This window comes from Alligator sinensis, unplaced genomic scaffold (genome assembly GCF_000455745.1).
Source record: "Alligator sinensis unplaced genomic scaffold, ASM45574v1 scaffold199_1, whole genome shotgun sequence".
Lineage (NCBI taxonomy): Eukaryota > Metazoa > Chordata > Crocodylia > Alligatoridae > Alligator > Alligator sinensis.
Window position 1 is genome coordinate 720,680 of NW_005842008.1, and position 21,733 is coordinate 742,412.

Sequence of the window (21,733 nt, forward strand, 5' to 3'; positions counted from 1 at the left end):
CTATTCAGTTGAATGTAAAGGGACTGATAGCAACAAAATTAATCACATGAAAGCTTCCAGTAGATTCTATTAGAGAATATTTTCAATTTAGTGGAAAGAGGAGAATGAAAATATAACCACGCAAATCATAGCAACTGCAATCCGGTTTCCACCGGAACCTATGACTCAGTAACATAATCTGCTGTGATTTACTGTTTCCACTTCACCAGGGCCAGTTAGAAGGCTCCTGAAGTCTGCTCCCCACTTCTGTAATGTCCCATAAATCACAGCGCCAGATTACTGTACTATGATATAACCTAAGATGGCTATTGGTCCTGTTTAATACCAGACCATCCTGTTTTTAAACCTTTGTCTCATCCATTTCTGAATGAGGAACAGACTGCAAAAAGTCCTGTTTTTCAATTAATTGTTGGAAATACATGTCAATTATTTGTCCTCGCGATTACTGGCTGTGCCTAGAGGTAGGGTAGTGCACAGCCAGGAGTGTTGCTGCAGGCTGAGGCAGAGGCTGCGCTGAGCTCTTCCCAGCCTGGCTCTCACCCCGCTGGGAAAAGCCTGGTGCAGCCCCAGCCACAGCCTGCAGTGGCAGCCTGCCCTGCCCTGTGCAGATCCAGAAGCACATGCCCCGCATGCCTCCTGGGGTTGCAGATAGCAGCAAGAGACAATCCACTTGCAGCTCAGTCCCACACCCTGCCAGCTTTGCAGCACCTGCCCCTCCCCTAGCCCCAACCGCAGCCCCACTCCCTCCCCACCCCTGCTGCACCAGAAGCCCTTGACCTGGCTGCCTTGCGGCCCTACCACTGCCCTGCATTTGGGGGGCTAAACCCCATTAGCCTTCCACTTCTGTTGCCTATTGTGATGGGACTAGCATTACAACCTGGCCTAATGAAATACCACATCCAAGTTTTGGAAGAAACTGCTGAGCCTGGAAAGATGCAAAATAAACCGGAGGAGAGAGGTTTTTCTTGACAAACTGTAAGGTTGTTTTTAATAAACCTGACCCCAAAAAGGAGCATTACTTGGCTCAAAAGAGTTGGGAGCAGTTTCTGAGAGTCCTAAAGAAAGAATCTAAGGCAACAGCTAGATCTGAGGCCACTAGGGATGCACCGATAACGATTTTTTTGGCTGACACCAACAGCTGATTATTAACCAGTCATATTGGCTGATCTCAATCTGACAGCCAATATGCAGCCAGGCAGCTTGAAGAGCAGTGTCCAGCCAGTAAGTCTGTGAGGGGGGAAGGGACACGGTGGAGATAAGGGGCATGGAGGGGGCAGATCAAAGCCCCATGGTGAGGGGGGGACTGGGATTAGGGCAGGGGCAGGGGCAGGTGCTGCCCAGCCAGCATGGTGAGTGTAACCCTAGAAGCAGAGCGGAGCTGCAGGTGGCTCATCTGGTGGGGATGGGGGAGTCAGCTTTCCACTGCTGTCTCCAAGGGGAGGCATAGGAGGCATGTACCCCCCAGATTTGTTTGCAGGGTAAGGGTGGGTTGCCCTGTGTGAGCTCGGGGCTAGAGGCTGTGGCAGCCTCTTCCCAGCAGGGGCTGGGCTAGGGCTGCGTTCAGAGTGGGTGAGGGCAGGCAGCAGCAATGGCACTGGGAAGGATGACTATGGGGTGGGCTAAAGCTACCTCAAAATTTACCATATCCACCATTTAGCCACTCCTCCCAGCACTGCAATCCACCCCACTCCCAGCCCTGGCCCAGCCCCCCCACTGGGAAAAGGCTGATGAAGCCCCTGGCCCCAAGACCACAACAGGCCCCATGCACAAATCCAGGGGGCACATGCCCCCCATGCCTTCCCCAGGCATGCGCACAGCAGCGAGAAGCCACACCCCCCCCACAACACCCCTCTGTGCTCCCTGGATGAGCTGCCTGTGGCTCCACCCCACTCCCAGTGGGGTCACACTCACCAGTCTGGCTGGGCAGCGCTTACCCCAGACCCACTCCCTCCTTCACCATCAGAGCCTCGGTCTGCCCCCCCACACCCCTTCCATCCCTCACGCCCCTTCCCCCCACAGACTTACTGGATGGACACTGCTCTCCAAGCTGCTGGGCTGTATTCCTAGTTATGTGAATGCTGCATCTGTGCACACGCACTCAGCATTTATTAGTGACATTATCGGCTACACTGACCAAAAATAACTGATTGCCGATAATCAATTTTCCTTTTATCAGTGCTGATCCAATATGCCACCGATATATCGGTGCACCTCTAGAGGTCACGCTGATCAGACTCTTCTTCCACTCCTGTAACTTGGCAGCAAAGAGAGTGGCATTAGTAAACAGTCCTTCCTGGTCTAAATCCAAATGGATACATCATGAAGTGAAAGCTAGTTCCAGATTATAAAAGACCAGATAAAAACTTGGGGATGTCCCTCATGTTGCAACATGCAGACATTTTTCCCCCCGGCTACATATATGTGCTATTATTTCAGCTCATCAGTCAGAAACACTGCCTCCCCTCTTCAATTTCTTTGTGAAGTAATAGGAAAATGTAAAATCTAGATATTCAAAGAAGCACCAGCAAGGCTATTACCATAAATCAGATTTGTTGTAATTTACAATTTAATATGATTTGGATAATTTATCTGATCCTAAACATTTATTTAGCCAACCATTATTTTACCATACCCACCCCCAAAAATCATTCCATTGTATTGCCAAGAATTTTAGAGATAGCAACAGGCAGTAGAAGCCTGAGCTCTCCTTGATGTCCATAAGAGTACAGGCAGTCCTCGACTTACAACGTTTCGAGTTACATTTTGCACTTACAACGTTTATAAATCGACACCTGGTTTCAACTTTCTGACATCAGTTTCGACTTTACAATGCTTGATCTGATGCAACGCCACGCCAGCGAAAAAGTTCACTGCGTCGCTCATGTCCCTGGAGAACATCTGTCCAAACTTCCTTGGACACTTTCTTTAAGAAAGCAGACAAGACTCCAGAAAAACCTGCAGCCAAGACTCCTGAGAAGACTCCAGCCAACAAACTTTCAAAAAGTCCAACCAAGAGCCCTTCAAAAAGTCCAGCCAAGTCACCTCAAATAAGTCCTTCCAAATCAATGACTATTTACAATATAAATACATTAATTTAGCTGTATTACTCATCTATAATTGACTGAGTACAAAATTCTGGGGTATTTTTGGTGAAAACAGGGTATCGGGCCTTGGTTCAGGAACCAATCCCCCGTTTATAACATTGTTTCTTATGAGAAAATTGGTTCTATGTTACAACGTTTTGACTTGAGATGTGGTTTTCAGGAACCAATTGTGTCGTAAGTCTGAGGACTGCCTGTACAGTGATGCTCCAGTTCTTGTTTGTTTTTTTGATACCCTAGAAAAACAGTACTTGGTAGGATTGTGTGGCAAATTGCACAGATAGTTTGCCAGCATGATAAAGCAGTATATGCTTAGTGGGCACTTTTTTAAAATTAGACAAATCCATTTTTTTTTTAATTATTTCAAAACTTGGTGGAATGGGAATGTTTGCCAAGTAGAAAGGGGCAAATATAGACCTATGGGAGATTGCTTTCAAGTTGCAGAGAGGAAAAACAAAGTTAAAAAAAAACTCCACACTATTGTATAAAAACGTAAATGTCTTTTTAAATTACTCTCAGCAATATTTCCTGACACTGAAAATCAGCTGCATTTTACTTGGAATTGTGAAAGATCACTTTTTATACAAATTTTATCACTAGTTATGCATTTCCTATCCTACCACACACTTCTCCTAGCAGAGTACTCTGTTCACATCTGGGTCTGTTTAACAAGTGATTGGAAACTTAGCCTCCTGATTTCCCGTTAAATACGAGGCACAGGAAAACAAATAGCACTTGTTTTTCAGTGAGTTTTGTCAGTCATCCAAAATCTAGTGCAAACCATAGAACTGCCTGTGGTTTGGTGGCAGAAACCCAAAATATGTGAAGCATATTTTCTGTCAAATAAAGGGAGTAAACTAACTTTTGGCAGAAATATTAAGAACATAGGTTTTTTTCCTTTTTTTCCTTAGAAACGCAGAAGTGACTTTTAATTGCTACCTTTATCCTGATACCATTTTTTCACTAAACTAAGCTTTTTTCTAAAATCTCAGCAATAGCTCTATTTGTTTTAATTTTATTTTTATTGTGTTTGTTTGCTCCTCCATTTTTATTAAGTTGAATCATATGCAAACTTCCATTAAGTCATTAGGGCTGCTCATGTGACTAAAATTACTCACTTGTATAAGTGATTTCAGGCCCATTAATCCTTATTCAGTAAGATTACTTGTGTAAGTACTTTTCCAAATAAGTGTTAAAGGATTGAGTCTTTAAAAAGCACATATAAAAAATTACAGATTAGAATAAAGGACATCAGTAGCATTTGTATAATGGTTTTCTGAGAGAGAGAGTCAAAGAGTTGAGTCTGTTTTTTTATGTGATCTAGTTCTCATTTCTGAGCTCAGAATTTTCACTTGTCTAGCAAAGATCTTCCTAGGCTTCAAAATGCAGGAGAGATGCTACTTGTAACACAGGATTTCTCCACCTGTAAAGCCCACCTCTTGGCAGGTCCATAAATCTCATGGCTTACTGCCAGGATATTATTTTAACAAAGTACGTCATCTTCTTTTTTTTGTTGGTAAGAGGGTACTTTTGGGTTCTTTTGAAACCTATTCCAAAACAGCAGTAAAACATTTTCTATCACTTGGATATTCCTTTAAGAACTGCTTTTTATAAAATTCCCAGGCATTAGAGCCCAACCATTCTAACAATGTGGGAAGATGTTCTTAACTTCTTTATTATCCCCTTCCTCCTTATACTAGTTTTCTATTAATGTGTGACAGGGGGCCATCTCGCAGCTGGTCAGTTCACTGGCCCGCCCACCTGTCTATGGCAGTCCGCCCACCTGACTCACCTGTTATGCCTTTGTTGTAACCAATTAGAAGTTGTTTTATAAAGTGGGAAACTGTCCATTTACTGTCCGATGCCAAGGGCATGATACACTGCTCCATACCGCCCTTACACCTCGCAGATGGCATCATTATGTAGCTCTGGCCCCAAGGTGGACCTCATTCCATGCCCACCTGGCATTTGGACCCCACCTGGATCCCTTCTACTCAGGCAGTCTACTCTCCACCATCATACTGGGCTGCCAAGCTCCCTGAGCCCTTCTTCCTCTTGGGTGTAACCCCTTCTAGGACCTTTGGCCACACAGACCCTAGCTGCACCTCGAGGCCAGTTGGAACCCCAGGCCCCTGGCTAAAGGCGTCCCTCGCGGTGGGTGCTCTGGCCCTTCAACCTTTCTGGTCCTAGCCCCAGCATTGACCAGTTAAAGGTTTATCCAGTCATGTTAATGAGCCACTCACCCTCTCTCCCTCATATGGGTCTGCCTTCTCGGGCCCCCTCCACATCCAGCTCACTCAGTCTCTAAGGCTGGCCTACTCGCAGTCCTTCAGGCCCACCTATGCGACCCCTACTCTATGCAGCCTTCTCACACACCGTCACTGGGTCCACTACTGTGCCCCTTCACTGGGGCTCTCAGCCTGACACCCCTTGGGCACCATACAGCCTCTCTTTCCTACAGTCACATGAACACACTACAGTTCTGATCTTTGGTACTCTTGATATTGCAGTCCAGGGATTCTTGAGTAGAGAGCAGGGTTAGTGTGATGTGTAAACATGTACCATCAGGACTAGAATGACTAGACATTTGTAACATAATTGAGGATCTTAACTAACTTCTCCAAGGTGAAGTTACTGCACTAATCCATCCCAAGGTATCACAGAACCTGAAAATATTTAATACCCCCAAGCCTGCTCATCTTCAGCAAATCACTGAAAATTTTCTTGGAGAAATTATAGCCATATTTCCTCTACCACCAAACTGACCTACATGAGCAGTATCTCAGTTCTTTTTCTAAGAAAGTGTTTGAAAATAAGCCTTTCACAATAATTTTCTTTAAAAGGGGTCAAGTCCACAAGTCATCATGTACACTTTATTTTCCCTGACTCCTAGACAGAAACTGACCAGTTGCCTCTGTGCCCACACAGCTCCAATGGTTAATCTTCAGCCTGATGCTGTTTCTGGAGGTAGACAGTAGTACTACAGGCACAGAGCACACTTTGAAAAAGCCATCCCTCATGAGGAGTCTCAGTCTTGACTAAACTTTTAGCATGGAAATAAATCATTGGGATTAAATACCAAAATAAAAATTATATACATAAAACAGAGCAACAGTAAGATAACATGGACCATCTTACCCTTCTGTACAGCCCTAAGCACTCACCCTAGATACAAAGAACAAGGCAGTACCATCTTTGATACAGCATTTATGCTGATTTCACCTCTTAGGAGTTACTCTTCCTCCTTTCTCTTTACAGTGAAGATACCTATTGGCTCAAATTCTACTTTGACTTGCATACTGAGTACTATCAGCATTTCAAAGATTTAGGCTACATCTTCATTTTAAAACGAATAGATTATGAGGCCAAAGAGAGCAGAACCTGATTCTGATTCATACCATGCCCACTATACTCACATGAGAGATTTGCATGTGACAACAGAAGAAGGTAAGTAGTAAAATGTAGACAAGAGATTAGGCTAACTCTGTAGAGAAGGTATAGCCCAACCATGATTGTCTTTTTGGTGCCAAAAGTGGGTGGGGTTTGCCATGTTCACCACTTGTCACCCCACTATTGACCTCTGGAACCAAAAAGGATGGAAAGAGGGAATGGAGTTTCTGACTACCCCCAACTGGGAAGTAATTCTACATGGGCCAGCAAGGAAATCAAGCCTGCCAAGCAGATAGCCCACCTCTTCTCTATAACAGCAGAGGTCAGAAATGCTCTGGTGGTATCTGTAGGACCAGACAATTTCCTTCCCAACTCAAAAGGCTGCTGCTGCTCCTCCAAAGCTTACAGTGAAGTTCACATTTTCAAACATTTCTTTGTAACCATGAGTCTGGGACCATTTTTTTTGCATAAAAGTTTAGATTCTCAACATCTTCATATGAATCTGGCAATTGAGACACTAAGTACATTCCTACCGTTCTTATGCCGTAATTAGGTTTGCCCAAATTTGAGCCCCACTGAGCTAATTCCAACATACCCAACACAAGTGCATTTTAAACATCAACACAGTCTTCTCATAGCAAAGCCTCATTTAGCGTCCCAAGTGAATGGAGCCTACTATGTGGGGGCTGGGACTGGGACAGCAGCTCTCCTTCCCACCCCAACAATCCAAGCCAAGGGGATTTGGAGATGTAGGGGTAGAAAAAGAAAACACAGTGGAAGGTAGAAAAGATATATGTTGGGGAGGAGGTGCATGTATGCATGCATGCATGCACACCAGGGGGAAGTATCAGAATGGAGAAAAAGTGCTTTCAGGGCAAGGCTAAAGAAAACAGCAGCTCATATTTCACTGAATACTATGGCTCCTAGAGTCTTGCACAACAGCTGACTAGCTGTGCCCTTTCCTACAGTGGCACAGCTACTTACTCCCAATGCACTCCTGCCAACAAGAGTATTTGCCTGAGGAACAATGACTCCAGAACTTCCCACTGGGCTATGCCCCTTTGTATTGCGCACTAATGCCTTAAAAGCAAACTTAAGCTGTCCATAGATATCTTGCAGCTAGAAATAATGTTTAGTTCTGTTATTATAATAGAAAATAACAAGGCTGTGATTCTAATAAAGCAGACTCATCATTAGACATGATGTCATACATTAAAAATCTAATCCAAACAATCAGTCTGTTTCACTACAAATAGCAAGCTTGAACGTCCTGGCAAACTGCAAAGCTATGATTTGCAAACAGTAGGTAATAACTGGATCTTGCAGTATAACCACACTCCAGCCTTTTTCAGAAACCTAAATGACTTCATTTTGGACCTATTTTGGTCTTTTCCAGCATTTTAATAAAACCTCATATCAGAAATAAACCTTGCATCATATGCATGAGAAGCTCACCTCATATATATTTGTGTTTTGGTGAGAGACCACACAGCTAGCCTATACCCATAATACTTCCCATTGCTTTGATGCTTTTAGCATTATAGTACTATCATGCACTCTAATCAGGACTGGCAATCTGTTATAGGCCACACAGCTTCTCAGACTCGATGTGCTGCTAGAGTTAATACACTTGATCTGAGCCTTCAAGAGGCTGAGAAGCGATGCACAATATGCAGATTCTAGAAAACCAGATTTGTTCATGTGTTCGCGTGTGTGCATCTTAATTCACACAACTAGCAACTGGGCACTTTCTCAAACTGCTTTCCCATGTCACCTAATTTCTCCCCAGGGCCCTATGCTGAAACTTGATCTCCAGTTAACTTTGTTTTAAATATATGCTTACATTTTTTCAAAATGAACACCATTAACCCCACATGCTGTTTTACAGAGTGGTGATGATAAACCAACAAACTGTATACTCACAAAGAAAAATCTTCGGATTCCAGATGCTAGTCTTTCTGGTTTTATCTTCCAGGTCAGGGGCAGGGGAGAGTTAAGAAGGAACACCAGAGGCTTTTGATGAATGTGCACTGATGAAATAGGATTCAAATGCAATGTGACCTGCAGAGAAACAAAGGACATGTGAATACTTCTCTATGAGCATCTAAACCAACAAACTCCACTTAAAGTGCATAAAGGGCATAAAGTGGAATTTCAAACTATTAAAAAGAAGTGACTGTAAATATATCACAGTTTTTAGGATTCACACCTTTAGATTTGGGATTAAGAGTTAGCTTAATTCCAAACTGTCAGTCACCAGAACAAAGATAACAAAGACTGAAATAGTTAACATTTGTGCTGTGTAGTTGCAAAGCACTGTTGAAGTGTTTAAGAAAACCCTGACAAACACTGATCAAAAAGTATCTTGCAGAAAGGTCAAACCACTCAGTTGAGAGCTAGAGAACAAGGAGATAAACAAAGAATTGCAACCAGCAAATAGAACTCAGATTTCTGATTTCTAGATGGAAGGCTAGAGATAGGCCTACATCTGGTGATGTTTGTGGGATTTAATCACACTTCAGCAGTTTAAAAAAAAGGAACAGCATGTCCAACAGCATAAGATGACACTATCACAGCAGCCTGTCCCTTTCCAGGGAAGGCATATAAAGGCACACAAAAATAGAACAGAATAGGATTTTTAGGTTGTATCTACAGGAAACCCTCACCATTCGCGTATTCACCATTCGTGGTTTTGAATATTCGAACCCACGCTCTCCCCACACATGCTCTTACCATGCTCTCCCTTTCCCGCCCTCCTGCCTTGCCTGCTGCTGCCAGTGTTGGCAGCGTCTGTGGGAGTTCCACGTTTGCCACTGCCGTGCTCCTGACATATTTGCAGATTTTGCCATTCACAGGGATCGCTGGAACATATCCCCCATGAATGGTAAGAGTCTCATGTACACTATTTCCTTCCCAATCCCAGGCCCACTGCTGAGGAAATAAGCCACACCCACCTGCTCCTTGTCAATCAGCCATCAGTCCTGAGTGCCTCTTGCCCCGCAGCACCAGACAGCCTGAGTACAATCGTGTGGAGGGTAGCACTCATGTCCAGTCTAAGCCACTCAGACCCCTCCTAGGCTATTGTTATGGTCTTGGGGGCTGGGACAGACATTCAAAAAGCCTGAGCCTGAATTGATTCAATCTTTGCAAATTAGTCTAACCTGGCTAGGCTGAACCAGTTTGTAACTGGACAGACATTCTCTCTGGACTGAGGAAATTCAGGCACATGCCTGCAGCGTCTCAGGCTAGAAGCCGGGAGGCACTACAGTAGCCCTCCCTTCCCTTATAGTGCTGAGCTGAGGGGGGAGCGTTCTCATTAGAGAAGTGTATAAACCTTCACCCTGCCTGCACCGTCCCAGGCTTATCCCCGCTTATTGCTCAAGGGGCGGGAGTGGCCCCAGACCCCAGCTCCCTGCAAGCACTCTGAGGCAAGGGGGTGGGGTGCAGTGCATGCATCTGTTGATGATTCAGAGCTTTTCAATCTCCCTGCTTCTTTATACTGCCTGCAGCAAACTGACAGGCAAGCAAGCCAGCAGGGAGCTGATAAGTGTTTATCACCTCATCAGCAAACCAATAGCCTCTCTCTATTGGTTCAAACTCTTCTTAAACAACTTACCAGCTAACCTGTTGATTAGCTCCAAAAAGCCCTAAGCAGTCACTGTTCTGTCTGCCTGTCCCAGTGAAATGGACGACACACACAGACACCTCTCGGCATTAGCTAGCATACCACATGACTAGGGTCTGTGGGGCTGGGGGCTGTGCTGTGGGAGATGGGAGGGGGGATCCTTGCTTCCACAGCAAGCAGCAAGGGCGGGATGGGGCAGGGGGAACCCAGACAGACCCTGCTGTACCTGCAGTCTCTGCCGGAGCTCTGGCCACGGAGCAGAGGGGAGGGACCAGCTCTGCTGTGGAGCAGAGAGCCCTGCCCAGCCCAGAGAACATGCTGGGAGAGTTTGGTTTATCTTAAACTAGCAATGGGTCTGGGACAGACATTGCATAAACCAGTTTGAGCCAGATCAGTTAAGTCTGATTTATCTTATTTATTTTCTGATTTATCTTGTTTATTTTTTAGGTTTATCTCAAACCGGTTTCAGCCATTTTCAAACTGTTTTATGTGCACTGAACATCTGTTCGGTTACAGGTTTAAACCGGTTTCTGATCACTTAAGCCAGTTTATGTGTAATGTCTTTCCCTAGACATAGTGGCTGGGCAGACCCAGCCTTTCCCTAGCCAGGGAACCAGAAAGGACCACATGGAAACAGGCATAATAGGTGAGAGTTTTCAGAGATTTCCATAACAAAATAACAGCCATGCCCTTAGACCTGCAGAGAACAAAACTCTATGATTAACGGACTGGAAAAACAACCAGTATTCAATTTTTCTTAGGGAGAAAAACAGCAGTAGTAATAGATTGCTGTCCCAACATCATAGATTTTCCAAAGAAGGTTTTAATTTATACCACAGCAATGAAAGATACAGTGACTAAAAACGGTGCCTAGTCTAGTTAAGATTTCAAAAACAAAGCAATTGTGTCAATTCAGTGCCATTGAACAGGGCACAAAGAGATTAGAGAAGTCAAATGTTTTTCAGATTATGTTAGTCACACTGAAAGCATTTGAATTAATGCAAATGTTTCTCTCTCCACCTTAACAAGTTGAGTCTAATGACTAACAGTTTAACTGGGGACATCTGTGTATGATGTTTTTTCTGTATGTTGTGTGATGATGATAGCAGAAGGGAAGATATTTTGATGGCACTACTACTGTAATAGAAAAGGGGAAATATTTGCAAGGCATTTAAACCATTTTTTCTAGAAAGAAAGTAATAGCAAGGAAGTCTAATTGTAATCATAGCAAGAAAACCTGTTACAATCAGATCCAATACTCCATTGCTCTTTATCGCCAAGCTCTCTGTGAAAGAAATATAGGGTTGATATATTATAGGGTAAGTAGTAAAAATGTTTGTCTCCATTAAGCCAGAAGTCTTGAGCATTCATTCTTTGAAAGACAGCATGATTCAAACCTCAAGCAGATCTGAATCCTCATGTTAGAGTGAACTGAGTGGGCAGAAATAGAATTAATTAGAAGGCAGAGGGTAGCAAAGATTTAGGATCCTTTTTGCACAAGACCAGTATAAGAAAATGTAATCAGAAAATGAAAGCCAGGAATACTAGCGAGCTTTCTGCAGAAATATGGTTCTTGGTTTTGGAGTTCATTCTGATTTGTAGTAAAACCTGTGGGAATGCAATTGAGATGCATACTACACACATGCTAAGTGTGCAACTTGATTCGAGTGAAAAAGTCTGTACGTAGCTCAAACTTTTGAACAAGATATAGTTCTCTACAACTCTCACCAAGGAGTAAGAAAAGAGTAAAAATGAACTTTTATGTGGTGTTCAGTATAAAAGAATATGCTAGTAGCAAATTACAAGAAAAACCTGAAAGAAAATTAGAAGTCTTTGGAAAACTGCAACTGCTCCTATTATTTGTTGCATTACTCTTTTGTATCAGCAAACTAGTGAACCAGCTGCCAAAAGTGAATACATTGCTATTACATTAAAACAGAAATTCTCACTGTACAAACTGATCAGTGAAAGCCAAATAACAGGATATTGGTATCAGTATTGCAAAGGAAAGTGTTTTTTTTGTTTTCTTCAGGTCTACATATCTCTTCTAGCCTGTAGTCCCCACAATAAAAGTCAAATCTAGGTCATACCCATCTGATTGAGGAATATAATCAAGGTGCCTATTTCCATCTACTCAGTACATTGCAAGGAACTGGCAAACTTCATGCAGCTTATCATCATAGCCTTGTGTATAATTGGATATTTGCCACATACAGTTAATTATACCAAGACTTTCCTAAAATCTGTTGTATTTTGTGGTACACAAATTATGTTGGTCTTAATTAGATTGCTATAGTGATAAAACTGAAGACTGCTAAAAACACATAGCAGAAAGTATGGGTGACCTCAGTGACATTGCCTACATGTTTTATAGCTTGCTAAGATTTGACTAATTGACCATCTGATATTATTAGAACTAATCATGAGGGAAGAGCAACAAAATGAAACGATGGAGTGGGAGGGATTGCCGAGCTTGTACTGTGTTAACTGATGCTGGGTTAGTATCCAAAGCAATTTTCTGGTGCTGCCATCTTGGCTCTGCAAGATCCTCATGCAAAAACACTGCAAAAAAACAAACAACTCCCCTGAGTTAGAGGAGAATTCCGAGGTCAGTCTCAAAGGATAAATGCAGATGTTCAAAAAGCATCTGCATCCTGGTTTTAAGGATGTCCTGACAGAAGTGGTGTAGCTTATCACACTTTGCTCAAAGCACGGTAAGTTAAAGCAGGAACCAGCCAAACAGACATTCACTGTTTGGTGGAGGGGCTCTCATTTTGTCTGTACTGGCTGCTGGGGGTGCTCCCAGTCCTGTCCCGTTCCCTGCCCCCAACTGGTGACTGTCAGTAATGGCTGAAGGAGAAGAGAGGGGACATATTCCCCTGCTGTGAAGGCCCCCCGCTACAGCTTGCTAGCTGAGGACTTGGGGGGAGGGTGGGGCCAGGTCTGCACGGGGCAGGGGGAAGGATGTTCCCTTCACCCCCACCCCCAGCCTCTTGAACACACACACAAAACAGCAAGCTTGGGTTTCTGTTGATTAACCTAACATCCCATGTTTATTTGCCATTTTAAACTCTCTACTAGTAAAATGTTTCCACCAATTCTTGTGATTTTGTCATCATTGCTGTTTAGTAATGAACAGTTTAGGCTATTAAATATATTTCTCTTGCTCTTACTTTGCAAGGGAACTAAGACATGAAACAGGAGCACCCGAGCAATAAGCACAAATATTGTTTACCAAAATTCAAGTTACGTCCTTTGCAAGACTGGTCAGGCAAGCTTGTGTTCACACTTTTACTGAGTTTTTCTTTAGGCTTTGAGTCACAAAACATATTTAATATCAAATGCCTAAACTGTATAGTCTCAAACAAGAAAAATAATCCAATATTCTAAACTATCTTCACATAGGAGAGGTGTAAACAAGTAGGGGCAAATCTGGCAGGATACTGCAGAAAGCAGGTTTGGTTTTTTTTGCAGGGGGGAGGAGGGGGAGAGGGGCGATGCAGGAGTCTTTCTTATGCCAGGAAATGAAAAACAGTCCCTGGCTGTTCTGCTGCCACCACTACACTTCGTTGAGCTCTTCCTCCTAAAACAGCAGCACCCAGGTATTTGTGCACTGGCTACTGCTACAGCAAGAACAATGCTGTAAAGCTGGTCTTGCTGTCCAGTGTGGACTCCATGAGCAGGACTATTTTGGTACCTACCTCTCCTAAGTTGGCATTCAGGACTGCTACCCCTCTTGCCCATCTGTGTTATGCTACTGTCACATAATGAATATATATGTGATTTTTCTCTGCCTTAGGTATATTTTTGGCACCATTTCCACTCAGAAATGACAACCAGTTCCCATAAATGAAAGGCTATTGCCTACATTAAGTTATTTAAATTCATGATTGGTCCTCTCTGACCAATTTTATTTAGAGCAATGCATTAAAATCCTCTTATGGTGAAAAGTTAGGAAATGTATTTGAATAGTCAAGATTCAAAAAAATAATAATCACTAGCTCCCATCTTCCTATCATTTTTTAATGCAGAATGCTAACTTGATTTTAAGGAGGAGTTCCTTGCAGAAATGTATACAATTTATATTCATACAATATAACTCATTAAATGCAAATACAAGACTTTTCTACTGAAGAGAATTTGCAAGAATTCTTGTTATTTAGAACCTCTGAGATTTGTAAAAGAAGTCAAGGAACCATAAAATTGCTGACCAAAACAGTTTTTGCCAAGTTTTTCTAATAGATCCAGCAAATTCCATCCCTGCAAAAACCAGTATGAGTCCTATGGGTAAAAAGTAAATGAAGACAGTTTTGGTGAACATACACAATTGTATTCAAAACTAACAGCTCTGTACCACATAATAAAGTACACAGCCCACCTTTTGTCTAAACCCTCTGAAGAGTTCTGTTTACCAATTAAGTCATGCAAAAAAACAAGATAAATGTTTTGCTTGGGCTAAGAAACAGCCCTTTGTGAATGGATATATCTTAAGAATTCTTGGCTGTTATTTCATTACAGTTCTGTCTATTCATTCATATTTTATAATCCCATTGTTCAATCTAGGTTTTTCCAAAGGTGGAAATGCACGTGGATCGACATCCTTCTAGCCACAATGTCCCTTACTGTGCAGAGGTGGAGGTGCTAGGTATGGCACTTGACCTATCCCCAAAAGAAAAAGCAGGACAATTCTTTGGAAAAAAGTCACAAGATATCTGCACTGAAAATTATTTTTTTCACAAGCAAAAAACCTTTCTTTATGTGAAAATTTGCAAACAGTAATCAAGAACAGCACAAGCATATATTGCTACCCTCTTCAAACAGAAAAATACCTCACAACATGAAATTCAGACCTGGCAACTTCTTAGACTCATACCTAGAAGAAATAAAGTGAAGGGGCAAATACTTCTCTATTGGCCTTGGTTACAACGTTCTGCTAGGCTAGGGACAGAAGTTGCACACAAACTGATTTAAGTAATCAGTGACTGGTTTAAACCAGTAACTGGTTTAAATTGGTAACATAACATAAGTTCAGTGCACACAAACCAGTTTCAAAATGGCCAAAACTGGTTTGAGATAAACATGGCTGAATGTAGCAGACTTAACTGATTGAGCTCAAACTGGTTTATGAAACTTGTGTCCTAGGCCCCTTCCTGGTTTAAGTCAAACCAGAGTCCCCCAGCACCCCGGCATGCTCTGCAGCCCTAGGCTAGGCTATGCTCTCTGCTGCAGTGGAGCAGGGCTGGCCTAGCCCTCTGCTCCCTAGCCAAAGCAGAGGGGGGGGTGTGGCCAGACATGGCATGGGGTCAGGGAACGTGACAGGGGCAGCAGCCGCTCTCATGCTTTCCCATGGAGCACAAGCCTCTTCCAGTGTGGGGCTGCGCTGTGGGAGGGAGCAGGGTGGGAATGGAGTTGCCAGAGCTGCCAAGGACTGTGCGGGGCCCTGGTGCCACTGCTCAGCTCATGCAGTCTGCAGCAGCTCTGCCCACCCCACTCCCAACCGCAGCACAGTCCTCCCACTGGGAAAAGGCTTGTGCTCCTTGGGAAACCATGAGAGGGGCTGCTGCTCCTGCCATGGTCCCTGCCCCCTCACCACTCCAGCAGCAGGGGCATGACCACAGGCTGGCCAGCATGGCCCCCTTAGATGAGGGCGTCTGACAGAGAGGGCAGAGAAGAACTTATTACGCTGCTCACCCTGCACAGCGACCAATCGGGGGTGATGGCAGCAGTCAGGGCTGGCAGACCCCGGGTGTGGTCCCCCAGGCGCAGAGGGGGTGGTGGGGGTAAAACACTCCTCCCTGCCCCCTCTGCCTCAGGGGGACATGCCCCCACCCCTGCCGCTGCTGCAGTGAGGGGGAGCACCAGGAGGACCCTGGTTCAGGTCTGTGCCAATGGGACAGGGAGGCGGGAACTGAAAACTGAAACCCCCCCCTGGCGCTGCCAGTTCATTTGAGGCTACTGCTGGGGCTGGCCACACCTCCCAGCACAGCTTTCCTGTAGCTGAGTGCTGCTCTAGCACCTCCTGGCTTCTGGCCTGAACCACTGTAGGCATATGTCTACATTTCCTGAGTGAAAAGGGAATGTCTATTTACTTGCAAATTGGTTCAATCTAGGCAGGTTAAACCAACTTGCAAAGATTGAATCATTTCAGACTCTAGCTTTTTGAATGTCTGTCCCTAGCCCCAGAGTGGAATGAATCCTCATGGCCAGTTCTGAGCCTTTACCCAGAGGCACAGCTACTCAGTTTGGTCTCCATATCATCACTGATCAGGTTTCATCTAAAGTGTCAGAGTATCCTGACTGTACAGTTAACTCAGGCAACTGACAGAGCCAGCCACCTCAAATGTATGCATTCCCATGGAATAGCCCTATCCACCACTACATCCTCACAGTTTCTGTATGTGCCCACGTGCATTTACAGGCCTAGCCCACAGTTATTTGTGCACAGAAGTGCTAAAATCCCTTCCAAGTCAAACATGGGATAGTGCCAAGTATCTTGTGAGCAACTAAAACCAATTAACAGAAAATGTTCTTGATCATTTCAAACCATTAAACCAGAATGTTCAAGGAAAAGATTTCTAACTCATAGCAGAAGAGAGCAACTAAAAACAAAATAATTTCACTAATTTCACAGAGAAAGTAACACATAAATCACTAACAAAAACTAAGCAGATATGTTCTGTTGATGAAGGTTTCTCTTGATTATTAGTGTGTCAACTTTCTCATAAATACAATTCTAACATGTCTGGGCACACTTTTAAACAAATGGCCCTTTCAGTAATGCTCAAGTCCTAGATCTTTGTGTGTCAAACAGTATTGTTCTTTCAGAATGTGTTTGCCCGTCTCTTAGCTTCCTTTGACTTATGCCCACCCACTCCTCCCATGTAATACATTTCTAAGCTGAAGAATATGTTAGTTACAATCATAGACAAAAATAATTTTAGACTGATACTAAAATGACTACATTAAGAAAGTTAGCAAATTTATTAAAATAAACTATCCCAACACCAAGGTAAATCACTGCGAATGGGAAATGACACACATGGAAACTGTCAAGTCAGTTAGATGATATCATTCAATATCAGTTTTAAAGTCTTTTTTTAACAAAAATTAAGCCAGAGTTAAAAGATACCATGTTTTATAGATGACATAACTATCAAGCTAAAGCAGGCACTACTCCGAAAACAGTATCTGTGTGCATGTTTATGTATATTAACACTGTCTATGAAGTCTATATGAAGTTCTTTTAAGACCCCTAAGCAGAAATATATAGATATATCTATATATTTCTCTCTCTATATAGATCTGCTTAGAGATCTTAAAGGAACTTCATATAGGTTTCATAGACAGTAGTAATATGCATAAACATGCACACAGATAATGTTTGCTAAGTAATACACACACACACGCGCAAGTAGTGAGGTTAAGACAGCTGCAAAGGTTTTGGTTTCCCTGGAGATGATAGTTTCATGGAAGGCTGAGTATTACCACAGCAACCAAACTACAAAAACAGACCATGGGCTCCTGCCCCATTACGCTGGTAAAGTAATTTATATTACATGAAAGGATATGGCACAAATGTTGAAAACAGATCAAAGTACATAACACTGTTAAAGCACCATTTTGTTTTGCTGACTTCAAGGCATCAAATCAAGAGTTTTGTTATGAAAGATGAAAGTCAAGTGACAAGGATTTGTAAGGCTGAATTAACTACTCTAGCATGAAGACCTTGAGATAAATTCATAGCACATTTTCCAAACAACCATTGCAAATTTGTGCTAACAGAACAGGGCAAAATATGCTGTATTATATCAGTTTACACTGCCCATGCTAAGACAGCTGTTCCACAAAGCAGCAAAAAAGAAGTTAACTCCAAGAGAGCATATCACATCACATGTTCAAGTCACAAACACTGAACACAATGCACTAAAGGAAGACCTATATAAGCTTCATTTAATACTCAATATGAAGTTGATCCTCTGCCTTCTACAAATTGGAACTAAATTGCATTTAGAGTAGAAATCTGAAAGCTTAACATTTTTTTCACTTTGGTCTATGTTTGAATCTTCTTTAGCGAATATTAATTGTTATCCATAAAATACAAATGATTTATTATTTTGAAAATTGTGAACAGAATTAGCACGAAAAGGGGACTTTGAGGTCTACTATCCAATTTAAGAGGTTTAAAAATGTTCTGTCAATTAAGTTTAAAAAAAAATCCAGTTCACTGGCTATAATGGAGTTCTACCAAGGAAAAATTTCACATATTGCATACATCAAGAGTTTTCAACCTTTTTGGGTCAGTGTACCCCCCGGAGGCTGAACACGGAGCAGTGCACCCACAATGGCCGGATGCTGAGAGGGTGGGGAGGGGGATGGCACACAGCTGAATGCGGAGCGGCGCCTGCGTGGGATGGTGTATGGTGGCGCTCCATCCCCACCCACCCGCACATACCCTCTAGGGCCTTCTCAAGTACCCCCGGAGGTACATGTACCCCTGGTTGACAACCCCTGGTATACAACATTATTTAAAAACCTGTAGAAGATAGACTGAGTCGTTTATCAGGAATTACTTAGTTAACAATTGTTTAGGTTTTAGTCTCCAAGAGAGAATTTATTTTTAGAGGAAAACAAAAGACCAAAAAGACCAAAACAAAACAAAAATTAAATGACACAAACAAGACCCGCCCCCACTCTTCAGACTAGGGTAGTCAAAATGGAACCCATATATTGTATCCAGGTTTTTGTCTTTTCAACCATTAGTTTCTTCAAGTTTATGACTTTTTTCTAAGAAATGCCATGTGCCTGTATCCTAAGTCCCCACAGATAATTCCAGTGACAGTGTTTGCATCTGAACTCAAAAAATTGCATGAGCCGTGACCCATCTGCATATGAGTATATGACATAGGTCTTTTTCACCATTTAAGGTTTTCAAGTGCAGGTTCTTCATTCTGCTGGCACAAACTGAAAATGTGGCTACATGTGTGAGATAGGAATGAGTCTGACCATTCAAATCTGAACAGAAATCTCTCATTGAAAAAATATATCTCCATCCTAAAAAAAAGTTCTGCCTAAACAATTCACAAATTTTGAAGAGGTTTTTTATTTAGTTTGAGAAGGAAGCTATTAGACTAACAAAAACAATGATCAGAAATACCATAATGGAGCTAATGCAATATTTGAGAAGATCTTCCCATTTTCTCAGATAAAGAATTACTTTGACGAAAAGCACTTTAGGTTAGTAATCTTGTTCTCTTAGTTTTTGGTAGTGGCCTTTAGTTACCCCCCCTGAAATGGAGGCGGGCAAAGCATGGTCTCATCTCCTCAACCATCTAGAAGACTTGTCTAAAGGAGTGTAAGTAGAAAGCAGGCCCTCATTCAAGTTAGTGAGGTTATTAACTGCCTGATCCCTGTGCAGAAGAGCACAAGAGTAGTGAGGAAAGACTATAATTCATGTTTACAGTCACTTCACTGGGGCAATTTTGCCCCTGTACCACACGTTACAGATTTTGAGTGTTTTTTACTGTCTGGTAGTACTGGTGGCACTTACTAACTGTAACCATGTGTGCATGTTGTGGTGGGGGAACTTAAGTTCACTTCCAAGACTACATATAATACTCATAAAATCAATTCTAATAATCATTATAGACATAACCAATTACTAGTTTTGTTAGCTAGATATCTGACTGCAGATTGTTGGTTTTGGCATGTTTGAGCCCAGTAAGCCAAATTCTTGATGTTCTCTCTTCAGAAAGAGAGTTAGATTGACTGAACAGCAGGTTTTAGCTCTTTTGTAAAAACCATGGGAAAGATTCACCCCTGGCATAACTCCAGTAAAGCGGACGGTATCCAGCCAGAGATTAATTTGGTCCCACATGTTTTACCTAATACAAACCTAATGCTGATGCACAACTAGCTGACCCTTATGAGCTACCACCCAGACTGGAGAACTGGGCTTCTTCAAGAAGAAGATGAGAGATGATCACTTCCTCCTTTTATTAGGGGTTGTCTTAAATTCAAAGTCAACTTGGATTTCAGTAAATGTATTAGTTATAGAGGTAAAACATAAAAGTGTAGACCAGGCATTAATGTGTGGGGGCTGCTCAGCTTCCCTATGCCTATCTACAAAGGGAATCTATAACATTCCCTATGTCTATCTACAAAGCTGTGGCTTACCTTGGCACATGGAATTGAAGTTTCAACTGGTTCCCAATATCCAAAGACTTGAGTCAGGCTCATGCTGTTGCATGTAGGACACACATCAAAGGTTATTAGGGAAGATGCACTTGGCATCTGAACTAGCAACAGGTGCAGACACAGGATTACTAGGAAACACTTAATAGTGTTACTTACAAGAACCTGACTTTCCTTGAAGTCTTTTTTTTATCTTTAAAAAAATCTAGAAAAAAATCCCTAATTTTCAACAAATCCAGAAGGAGAGGTATTTTATAAAATATTTAATATTCTTTCAACTCAGCTTCAGCAAATCTAATCAACTCTGGCACCTAATCATTTCTCCTTCTTTGATTTATCTATTATATCCAGAACAGGAAACATACTTTAACAAAATGAAATTACTAACAGTGCACACGTGCTCTAAGCAGCCTATGCTCTTCTTGGCCTCCAAGTAAAAAGAGTGAACTGATGGTTCACTGCAAAGCTTTATTTTAATTTTATTTGTATGTATTCATCATATAGTTTCTCCTAAAAAGTCAGAGCTTGAACTTGATACTACCAGCCATGTTATAGGCAGTATGTGTGTAAGCTTCCCTACATAGCTCTGACAATGCAATTTGCTATCCCAAATTCCAGGCACCTGCTGAGCAGAGATTGCCAACCACATAGAGTCCTGCCAGGTTATACCGTAGGGTTTCTGTGATATGGACAAGTGTCCAAGAGAGAACAAAGTAACCTTCCAAAGAGGAGATGTAACCAGCTGTGCATCTGCCTTTTCCAACAGTAGTTAATCTTCCAATGAATCAGAACTTTAAGACAAGTGCAGTTTTCTAAACTCTTTGCAATAAGCAGATATCTATACTGCTCACATGCAGTATAACCCATCCTCAGGGGAAAATCCTACTTTCACATACTCCATGGAAAAGCTCCTGTTAGTTTTTGATCTACTTGAGTGTGTAGGGCCCACTCCTGTTGTTTTTCCTCAAGGCACTATTCCCATTGACATCACAGGGGATGCCCACAAAAAGCTTACAGCACTGGGCTGGTTTATTTTACTGTCTTTAACAGTTTAGGTGAAAGCATTTTAAGTAAGTAGTGTATTTTTTTTCCTGAGTACTGTTCTGTTCTATTCTAGTCTATAATTAAAGGTAGTCTATATTTAAAAGTTTTTCATTAATGAACTACGCTGGTACCAGAATTATGTTATTCATATGGATTCTCTCTATTGCTCATTATTTTTATGTATTACAATGGTACCTAGAGGCCTTAAGCAAATTACGGCCCCAGGTTGGGTGTCAGGGAAGCACATAGTGAAAAATAGTTCCCACTTACCCAAGAAACTCTGCAATCTAATGAAGAAAGGCAGAGAAAAGATGGAAGTTCTGTTATTCCCATATTACAGAAGGATATTTAATATCTGGCCAGACAAAATTATTTGCCCGTG

The 21,733-nt window shown here is 42.3% G+C and overlaps 1 protein-coding gene across 20 annotated transcripts in view; it reads right to left on the minus strand.

Annotated features, from left to right (window-relative positions):
- TGFBR3 (transforming growth factor beta receptor 3) overlaps positions 1-21,733 on the minus strand; it is a 185,677-nt gene that overhangs the window by 61,069 nt on the left and 102,875 nt on the right. For all 20 annotated transcript variants that reach the window (XR_003093613.1, XR_003093612.1, XR_003093610.1 and 17 more), the window contains exon 5: positions 8,415-8,552. Coding sequence is in view for 6 of the 20 variants with exons in the window: in XM_006021813.3 (XP_006021875.1) it covers positions 8,415-8,552 (138 nt within the window). In the remaining 14 variants the exon portion in view is untranslated. The remainder of the gene's footprint in view (positions 1-8,414; positions 8,553-21,733) is intronic.